This window comes from Indicator indicator, chromosome 34 (genome assembly GCF_027791375.1).
Source record: "Indicator indicator isolate 239-I01 chromosome 34, UM_Iind_1.1, whole genome shotgun sequence".
Lineage (NCBI taxonomy): Eukaryota > Metazoa > Chordata > Aves > Piciformes > Indicatoridae > Indicator > Indicator indicator.
Window position 1 is genome coordinate 3,579,291 of NC_072043.1, and position 10,597 is coordinate 3,589,887.

A 10,597-nucleotide genomic window follows, 5' to 3' on the forward strand; every position below is an offset into this window, starting at 1 on the left:
AAGAAATTCTTGACAGTGAGGGTGGTGAGACACTGGCACAGGTTGCCCAGGGAGGTGATGGATGCCACCTCCCTGGAGATGTTCAAGGCCAGGCTGAATGAGGCCTTGAGCAACCTGGGCTGGTGGGGGGTGTCCTTGCAGGGAGGTTGGAACTAGATGATCTTTGAGGTCCCTTCCAATCTAAGCCATTCTATGAACCTATGACATTGCTGCCCCCAAACTTGCTCTTAGCATGGTGCAGCAGGGTCCCATCCTCTGCTCACTTTAGCAGCTTTATACCAGCATAAATTTACCAACTTCAGAAGAGCTTTCCTGTACCCACATCTGGATGAAGCAGGAAGGTCCTGACTCCAGTTAGTAAACCAGACCTCAGCAAAACCCTTGCACTTTGATGGAGGTCAAATATCCTGTAATTTTTCTTCCAGCCCCTGAGAATAACCAGCCAGCCAGGGCCTCAGAAACGCTGCCTGTTTGTCTGCAGACATGGGGAGAGGATGGATGTCGTGTTTGGGAAGTACTGGTTGTCACAGTGTTTTGATGCCAAAGGTGAGCCAGCTCCCTCGGGGCTCTTGGCCTCTAGGTTTAGATGAAGGAAGCAGAGTGGTGACTGCCTGGGGCAAAGCTTAGATGGGAGCTGTGGTTTCCTAACACAAAATGCTGGGTTTCCTAACACAAAGTGCTGCTTTGAGCAGCTCCATGTGGCAGAGCAGGGCTGCAGTCAGAAGCAGAAACACCAGCCAGGGAGTGAAGACATCTGCTAATATTTGGGAATCTACTGCAGAAAAAATTACATTGAAGTAAGGTAGCCCAAAGGGCATTTTTATTGGGAATGAAGTTATGTTACTGGTCAGTGTCCATTGCAAACATTTATTACCATCAGAAAAATTTGTGCAAGTCTAGAATAGGGCCACAAAGATGATCCAAGGGCTTGAGCTCCTCTGCTGTGAGGACAGGTTGAGGGAGCTGGGGGTGTTCAGCCTGGAGAAGAGAAGACTCTGGGGGAACCTTAGAGCTACCTTCCAGTACCTGAAGGGGCTACAGGAAAGCTGGGGAGGGACATTTTACAAGGATGTCTAGAAACAGGCCAAGGGAGAATGGTTTGAAGCTGAGGGAGAGCAGGGTTAGACTGGATCTTAGGAAGTTCTTCAGTACAAAGGTGCTGAGACTCTGGAACAGGCTGTGGATGCTCCCTCCTGGGAGGTGCTCAAGGCCAGGCTGGATGAAGCCTTGAGCAACCAAATCAAGTTGAGAGATGCATCCCTGCCCATGGAACTAGACCACCTTTAAGATCCCTTCCAATCTAGAGCATCCTATAAAGCAGGTGTGCTGCTGCCTGCCCCTCTCTGATGCAGGATTTGTGCTCCCACAGGAAGGTACATGCGCAGTAACCTGAATATGCCTCACAGCTTACCTCAGAGAAGTGGCGGTTTCAGGGACTATGAAAAAGATGCTCCAATCACTGTGCTGGGCTGCACACAGGCAAGGCTGGTTGGTAAGTAGTCTTCCTCAGACAAGAACTTGCCCAGGAAGCTTTGATATCTCCCCCTCCCACACAGACAGCCAGAGAAAGAGAAAGCGCAAGGCAGAAAAAAAAAAAGAATCAAGTGCCTCAAAGTAAGAGGATTTAGATGTTTCAAGAACCTTTGCCAAGTCCCTTCACCTTCCCCAGCAAGCTCCTTCTTTCAAAGGAAGCTGCAGTGAGGTGGGGGTTGGTCTCTTCTCCCTTAATATTAAGTGATTGAATGACAGGAAATGACCTGAAATTGTGTCAAGGGAGGGTTAGGTTGGAGATTAGGGAAAAAAAAAAAAATCTTGACTGAAAGAGTGGTCAGGCACTGGAACAGGCTGCCCAGGGAGGTGGTGGAGTCACCATCCCAGGAGGTGTTCAAGAAAAGTGTGGACATGGCAGTCTGGGACATGGTGGTGCTAGGTTGATGGTTGGACTCAATGTTCTTAGAGGTCTTTTCCCACCAAAGCAATTCTAGGATTCAAAAGAAACTTTTTCTCCTTCAGCTGCTGCAGCTGAAGAAGAGGCAAAGCAGATAATCTAGGGCACAGAATGAAATCAGAGCCATCAGCAGTGTGGCTGCAGAGCATTTCCTACCACCCTGTAAATCTGCACCACTGGAAGATGCTCTTATCACCAGTGTTGGTGAGAAATGCAGCAGTGTGACAGTGACCTCATGCAGAATCTGCTTTTACTGTGACTTTGGTGTAGCAAAGAGCAGGTTCAGGTTTCAGATTGTCAACCTGCTTTTATCAGTCTGCCTTCTTTACATTTATGTGGCAAAACCAGAGTCCAAATTATTTCCACACCCCCATCCTTGCCTCAGCCTTCTGAGCCTGGTGGTGTACAGACAGAAAATTGTTAGTCAGGGAGCATTTGATTAGGGGAGCCTTAAAGACATGAGCTTCAGGGATCAGTACTTGGCATTTTCTCAGATGCAAATCCTTTAGAGCACTTGGTGCTGGTCACACTCAAACTGGGGCAGCTAAAATTATACTTGCATTTGAAACAAACAGAAATGACTGTGCAACAGCAGGCTGCTCAGACGCCCAGCCACGTGGCATCAGGGGCTTGCGGGGTGCACAGAACAGAAGGTGAATCTGGGAGCAATCACAGCACACTTTGCTGAGATCATTAAATGGGTCTGAGGAGGCAACTGCCTACGTGACCCAGAAGCCATCAACCTGCCAGGCTGGCTGTGGCACGCTGGCCATCTGCAGGCAGCTGCTGCCCACTGCTGCTGCAGCACAGCCTCGACCTTGAGGTTGCCTGAGCCATAATTCCTCTGGTGACCAAAGCAAACAAAGAGGGCTGTTAGATGTGTGGCTCCTTCTAAATTGCCTCACTTCTCTCAAGAGATTTATAGAGCAGTTTGACATTGTTACAGCCATCATTAAACATGAAGTTAAGGTTAATAGCCCCTTCTTGCTCCCACTTCTTTGTCCTGCTTCTTCAAATACCACTCTGCTCTACAGCAAGTCTGTGCAGTGCTAAGCAGATTCCTTCTCTCATTCAGTTCCCTTAGGCATTGCAAGAATATTAATAACCTTAATAGTGGAGTTGATTCTTATCTCATTTGCAGCAATCTCCCACCTGTGTGATGAGATGGTAATTTATACTAGTGGAGAATGGAGCCAATGGTGTTAAGCTGAACTCCAGTTAAGTTGAATCGTTCTGATTTACAGCCTAGAACTGAAACAAAATCAAATTCAAGCTCTCTACAGTTTTCCTCAGCATGCTGTTTGCTTTTTGGTTAAATCTAAGAGCAGCAGAAATGGAGCCAAAGCTGCTGTCATTTCTTTGCTTGCTGCTTTAAGGACCTATGTGCACGTGGAACAACCAACACAGGAAAACGTATCCTGAAATAAATCTGAGGGGCACACATCTTTCCCAAAACACAAGCAGTGCAGCTGGGAAGCTGCTTCAGCTCCTGGCTGGGTGGCAGATACCCTGCATGTTGCTGTTACAGTGCCTGCTTTTATTCATGGGTGTTGAAACTTGCTTGCAGGTGAAGCCTTGCTCGAAACGAACACCATCGTGGACTACATCTACAGCTCCCCATCCCTGAGGTGTGTGCAGACAGCACACAACATCCTGAAAGGTGAGAACCCAATGAGTAGGAAAGGCTGAATTCTCCTCATTTTTCTGGGGAAAAACACCAGATTAAAAGGAACCCTGGTGTGGGAGACTCAAGCAAATGATAATTCAGGCTGAGGATTATTTCCAGGGGAATATGCTTTACCTGAGCACAGCAGTGCCTGGAAGGAGCCCTTTTCTAATTGCATGCTGTGAAAAGTGCTTAGGCAAGCAGCATGCTGGGCCTATGTAACAGCCTACCACCAGCAGCTGCTGGTCAGGGTGGGATTTATTGTTCCCTCCCCCCCCACAGAAGCCAGATGTGCATTTGGGATGGGTGGATTCATCCAGCTCAGCATGCCCTGTGCCCTTGCCTGCTTGTGCTCCTGCAGCTGCTCCTTGCTGCATGCTCCCACAGCAATTGCTGCCATCAGTAAGAATAATTTACTGTAGAAACTGGGAAGGGAAATAGTGAAAGAGGCACGAGATGCCCTGGCATTGGAAACAGTCAAAAAACAGCTCCAAAACACAGTCAGTATACTGCACACAGCTGCTGGCCAAGGGATTTACATTCCCTGGCATATATATTATTTAATATAGGTCCTGGGCATATTATATATATATATATATATATATATATATATATAAAATAAATAATATACTAAATAAATACTTCACCTTTCATACCTGCTATTAATCGACTGACTACTCAGAGAGAGAGAAAAAAAAAATCATTTCCATTCAAACTGAAGTATTAAAGCTGCAAAGTCTTGCTGCCTGCCTCCCCAGCTACTTCCATTGATATCTGCTCTCCTTTCTCTCTTTCCCAGGGATGCAGCAAGAGAACAACCTGAAAATTCGAATAGAGCCAGGCTTATTTGAATGGACCAAGTGGGTCTCTGGGAACACACTACCTGCCTGGATACCCCCTGTGGATTTAGCTGCAGCTACTCTAAGCGTTGATACAACCTACAGGTAGCAGAAATGGGGGGGGGGGGGGGGGGGGGAAGAGGGTCTTGCATTGCTTTTTGGCTTTGTTTCTGACAAGCAACACTTGGCTGAGTCTTTGAGCAGTGACTGAAAGAGCTGCTGAGGCTCCCAGAATAAACTTGGAACAGGTTGGAGACTGCTGTGTTGAACAGGACCTGAGAATGCTTATTATAAACAAGATTTCCTGGATCACTGGCAAGGTCCAGCTATATTGATAATGATGGAGGCCCTCTTTCCATTACTCCTTTCATCCTCTGCATGTTTCAGGTGTCCAGGAAACCCTCAACATATTTTTGCTTTAATCCTTTTAGTAAAACTTTGGAGTTTGGGCTCAGCTCACAGAACTAATTTTGCAGATCCAGTTCCCTGGCTCTCATATCCACAGGGTGAACTGGACCATGGGCTCATTCCCACCTGCCTTTCCCCAGGGGAAAAAGTTTGTCTGTCTCTCATGATTATCATGGTGATGGAACTTAAATTTTGCATCACCCTGGGGAAGCTGTTGAAATCTCTCAGGCATTTAGAGTCTTGTGACAGCAAAATTCAGAAGTTTTCTATCAAAGAGCTAAACCCTGAGTGTTTCTCACTTCTTAGTGGAAAAAAAATAAGGCAGGTTTTTCTACTCAGGTTTTCATGGCATTCAACAAAAAACCCCACAAGCAAACAAACAAAACCCACCCCAGTTGCTGAAAGCAAACAAACTAAACACCTGGTTAAAAACCATTTGAATGGCAAAAGGCTGAACACCACTAATCTTTCCTCAGGCTTTGCAGAAAGGGAAGCACAAAGAGAATTTGCTCAGCTTGCAGGAGCCCTGACAGCTGCTCCAAAAGCACAGAGCTGACCTTCCCAAAGCTTGGCCTTTTTGCCAGCCACCCCCACATCTGCATAGTTCAGTCCTGGTGCCTGGTTGGGCTCCACATCCTGACCTCACGCCCTTGCTGCCAGCCTCTGCTGCTTTCCTTTTATCCAGTCACATGTCCATACCTCTGGGTTCCCAATATCATTGCCAACAAGCACCACAGAGCTGCTGGGAGCAACCTGCAGCTTGAGTCTGGAGGGAAACTCAAGATTCTTCTGACTCCATAGTGCAGCAGCACAGCAGTTGATGCCCTCCAGCCTAAGACACAGATGCCTTTTACTGTAAGCTGCAGAGAGAAAGGCTAAATAAAACCCAGCAGAAACAGTCATGTGGCAAAGAATAGACAAGATGAGCTGTTCAGGCTTCCTACTCTCCAACTTATGATTCACTTCTACAAGCCAGACTCAAAAGAGCTCCCACAAAGAAGGAAACTCCAGAAAAGTCACACAGTTTAGTTCTCCACTGCACCTCACTGCTGAACTCTGCATTGTTCTGCCTTTTTGTAGCACTTTCTGTCTTAGTGTGAGCCTGACCACTGGCTGAGAAATGTCAGATGAACAGAAAACACTTAGAAAACACAGAGAGGATACATCCACCTACGTGGGCTCAGTAACATATATTTTGTGGCTGGGCTTTTGTGCCTTAGGGGATCACCAGAAACACTTGTGCTGCCTGGTGTCCTAGTGCACCCCTGTGTTTAAAAACCCTCAAGTGGAATAGAAGCAGCTGAGACGTTAAAAACAATTTAAAAAAAAATGGAAAAAGAAAAAAAAATAACTGGATGGGGTTTTTTTCATAGCTAATTATACCATAAATGACTTGTGTGGCATCCTTTTGGTCTCCAGCTGAAATTCCAACTTGCTGAGGGTACCTAAATAGAATTCTTTACACTGTATTTATCCCTGCTGGCACTCAGCAGAGCAGCTGGACCACAGGAGAGACTCTGCTTCAGAAAACACATGCCTTCTGGGAAGACCATAACAAATATTCTCAGCACCAGAAGACTCAGCCTGCTCTTGTGTGGTCAGCTGGTTAAATAGGGGACTGGGAAACAGCCTTCCTGGTGCTCTCTGTTTCCCCTTACAAGGGTGATTCCTGTAGATCTAGGGGACTGGGAAACAGCCTTCCTGGTGCTCTCTCTCTCCCCTTACAAGGGTGATTCCTGTAGATCTAGGGGACTGGGAAACAGCCTTCCTGGTGCTCTCTCTCTCCCCTTACAAGGGTGATTCCTGTGAAGAGATCAGACCACTGGATGGAGGGAAAAGTTTGGTCTTTTCCTCAGAGCACAGCACAAAAATACAGCCTTCTGCTTCTCTCTGTACATCAACCTACTCCAGCTGATAGAATTGGCCAGAGTCCTGCCAGGCAATTCTCTGAAACACCCTGGCCCAGGAGGGGGCTGGCTAATTCCAGGCATTTTCCAGCAATGCATCTTTACAGATGGCCAAAGCAGCAGTTTGCCTCTGCCCTTCACCATCAAGGCACCAGCAGCAGCTGCCTTCTCCACACTCCATGTTTCCATCCTGTACCTGCCCAGACTCCTCAGACAGACACAGATGTTGTCAGCCCACCCTGTAAGCTGCTACAGAGGGCTTGGGCAGCAATGACCACAGCTCCCAGCCAGCAGAGCTGACTTGGCTGTCTGCAGGTGGCTGTGGCTCTGCTGTCCTTGTCCTGCTCTCCCTTCCTGCTCACCCACTCCTGCTGGGGACAGATTTTGTTCTCCTGCCACTCACTAACTTTAGGTAGCAGGCTGAAGCCTGAAATCTGCTGATCAAAGGATATGTGCCTCAGTAAGTGCAAAGTGGCATCCCCAGCTAACTGAACAATCTCAATGCAGGAATGGGAAAGATCTCTGTCTTGAAGTTTAAGAATCCTCATAGTGGTCCTGACAGGAGACACAGTTAGGGGTGATTAAAAGAAACAGCTCCTTGCAGATGAAGCATAACTTGGACTTTAAACTTGATCACTTCTCCCAGTTCACCACACCTGTTTTTGTTCTTCACAGACCTCATATTCCTGTCAGCAAGTTAGTGGTTTCTGAATCTTATGATACATATATAAGTAGAAGCTACCAAGTAACAAAAGAAATCATCAGTGAATGTAAAGGCAAAGGTGAGTGCCACAGAGGGGGTGAAAAACAAGGCAGGCACCCTGGGATGGGAATTTTGATATCCCTGACCAATCTTCCCTTCTTCAAAGGCTGAGGGAGCTGGGGTTGTTCAGCCTGGAGAAGAGGAAACTTAGAGGGGACCTTATCACTCTCTACAACTGTTTAGTCAGGTGGGGGTCAGGCTCTTCTCCCAGGCAACCAGACAAGAGGGATTGGTAGGAAGCTGCACCAGGAGAGGTTTAGGTTAGATATTAGGTAGCACTTCCTCCAGAAGGGTGATTAGGCACTGGGATGGACTGCCCAGGGAGGTGGTGAAGTCACCATCACTGGAGGTCTTTAAGAAAAGCTTGGATGTGGCACCTGGTGGCAGGGTTTAGCTGATGTCATGGTGTTGGGTCATAGGCTGGACTGGATGTTCTCAGAGGTCTTTTTCAACCTCAATAATTCTGTGAATCCCATGCAGGAATCTCTCATTCCACCAGGGCAACAAAGCTGGTGAAAGGTCTGGGGAACAGGGCTGATGAGGAGCAGCTGAGGGAACCAGGGCTGTTTAATCTGGAGAAGAGGAGGCTGAGGGGAGTACCTCAGTGCTCTCTACAAGCTAGCTTCATTCCCCCCCCCCCCCCTTTTCCTGAGCCTGCATTTCTCCATTTCTTTCAGGAAACAACATCCTGATAGTGGCACATGCATCCTCCCTGGAGGCTTGTACCTGCCAGCTCCAAGGGCTCTCGCCGCAGAACTCCAAGGACTTTGTACAGATGGTCCGAAAGGTAATTAGCAGGCAGGAGGAAAGCTGGCTGGCTGCACAAAGGGAAAAGGAGTTTGCAATCTGCTTAACCAGGCAGAGGACACTTTGTTCCTCTCCTCTGATCCTCCTTCTGCCCGTTAGGGAGCTCCATCCATTTCACAAGTCAGGAGAGCAAAGCAGATTGGTTTAAGAGGCTTATCTGAACGTGGCACTTCTGTAACAGATAGCATGGGATCGGATGCCCACCTACAGATGGGCTTGCAGGGACTCTGCTTTATCCTTGTACGTGCTGGGGCTCTACAGAGACTCCCACACTGCCCCCCAGTGCTGAAAACAGCCTAACCGCAGCTACAGGGCACCGCTTCTGCTCTGCACTTCCCCTTCTCTGGTCACTTGAAAGAGCTTTTAACGGCATTAGGAGGTCTGCTGCCTTCACTGCTTTACTCTCACCCTGGCTAAGGAGGTGGCATTGCCCACTGCCAGCCTTGCAGGCTAAGCAGGTGGCATTGCCTGCTGCCAGCCTTGCAGGCTGAGGAGGTGGCATTGTAGACTGCCAGCCTTGCAGGCTAAGCAGGTGGCATTGTATACTGCCAGCCTTGCAGGCTCAGAAGGTGGCATTGTCCATTGCCAGCCTTGCAGGCTGAGGAGGTGGCATTGTCCATTGCCAGCCTTGCAGGCTGAGGAGGTGGCATTGTCCACTGCCAGCCTTGCAGGCTAAGCAGGTGGCATTGCCCGCTGCCAGCCTTGCAGGCTGAGGAGGTGGCATTGCCCGCTGCCAGCCTTGCAGGCTAAGCAGGTGGCATTGCCCGCTGCCAGCCTTGCAGGCTGAGGAGGTGGCATTGTATACTGCCAGCCTTGCAGGCTCAGAAGGTGGCATTGTCCACTGCCAGCCTTGCAGGCTAAGCAGGTGGCATTGCCCGCTGCCAGCCTTGCAGGCTCAGAAGGTGGCATTGTCCACTGCCAGTCTTGCAGGCTAAGCAGGTGGCATTGTCTACTGCCAGCCTTGCAGGCTGAGGAGGTGGCATTGTATACTGCCAGCCTTGCAGACTATACAGGTGGCATTGTCCACTGCCAGCCTTGCAGACTATGCAGGTGGCATTGTCCACTGCCAGCCTTGCAGGCTAAGCAGGTGGCATTGTCCACTGCCAGCCTTGCAGACCACTCTCCAAGATATCCATAACTCATACCTGATCTGAGGACACCTAAGCCAGGCTAACAGCCATAAATTTCCTCCAGAGCTGTGCTGACCTTCAGGGTTTGAGATGATAACAGCCAGCAGGACATCTCTGATTTGAACTGACCCAGGTTTAACCTACATTACAAGGGTGGCCTCTGCTGTGCACAACAGCACACAGACTCTGGCTGTCACACCCTACTGGAAATGGGCTTTGGAGAGAGGGAAGAGAGAGAAGACAGAGATATTGTGGTGGTTTTAGGCTATGCCTTTAACAATTTTTTTCCACAGATCTTGAACAGAAAGTAGTGAAAATGTAAATAAATCACTATTGGGTGCAAAAAGGAAAACAATGATAATTCTCAACAATTCCATTGGAGAGATATCTACCATAAGATTTGGTTCCTAAAACAATCTCTCTTCTCTTCTCGTTCCTTTGCTCTGGGAGAGATTAACTTGCTTCTGCTCGACCTTGGCTGCATTGTTTTGGCTAAGTCTAACAAAAATATCTCTCTGCTCCTTTCTCTTGTCCCTTGTGTACAGAGGGGTAAGGAGAAGGCACAGCAGGACTTCAGCCCTTGGGGGCAGCTCAGCTCAATCCCTGCTCATTGCCTTTATTTCCCTCTCTCCTCACACAGATTCCATACTTGGGGTTTTGTTCGTGTGAAGAACTGGGAGACACAGGCGTTTGGCAGCTCACAGACCCCCCCATCCTCCCTCTCACACATGGACCAACTGGAGGCTTTAACTGGAGAGAAACCTTACTGCAAGAATAGGCAAAGCAAGGAGAACCCATGGCCTTTCTAAGCATTGGAGAATGTCTCTTCCTTGTGTTTCTTGACAGTGGAAAAATAGTCACACAAACAGCACATCTCCCCCAGCCACAGGCATGCAACAGCTCTCATCCACAAGCAGGCAAATACAAAAGGGAGTGAGATTTGAAAGGAAAAAAAAAAAAAAAAAACACAATACTAAAATCCAGACTGAAGGTCTTGCACTGCAGGGAGTCTCTGTTTAGTCAGTAGCTGAGGTAGGCTTTCCCCACCTTGAATGGAGCTCTGGTAACACCAATATCTTTCACTGCCTTCTGCATCATGTTAGAAACAAGTAGCACTGTGTAAAAATGG

The 10,597-nt window shown here is 48.2% G+C and overlaps 1 protein-coding gene across 1 annotated transcript in view; it reads left to right on the top strand.

The window, feature by feature from the left end:
• UBASH3B (ubiquitin associated and SH3 domain containing B) overlaps positions 1–10,246 on the top strand; it is a 66,204-nt gene extending 55,958 nt beyond the window's left edge. The window contains exons 8-14 of the mRNA XM_054395661.1: positions 426–546; positions 1,370–1,492; positions 3,516–3,608; positions 4,414–4,558; positions 7,444–7,550; positions 8,209–8,318; positions 10,109–10,246. Coding sequence (XP_054251636.1) covers positions 426–546; positions 1,370–1,492; positions 3,516–3,608; positions 4,414–4,558; positions 7,444–7,550; positions 8,209–8,318; positions 10,109–10,246 — 837 coding nt within the window. The remainder of the gene's footprint in view (positions 1–425; positions 547–1,369; positions 1,493–3,515; positions 3,609–4,413; positions 4,559–7,443; positions 7,551–8,208; positions 8,319–10,108) is intronic.
• Positions 10,247–10,597: the final 351 nt, after the last annotated feature.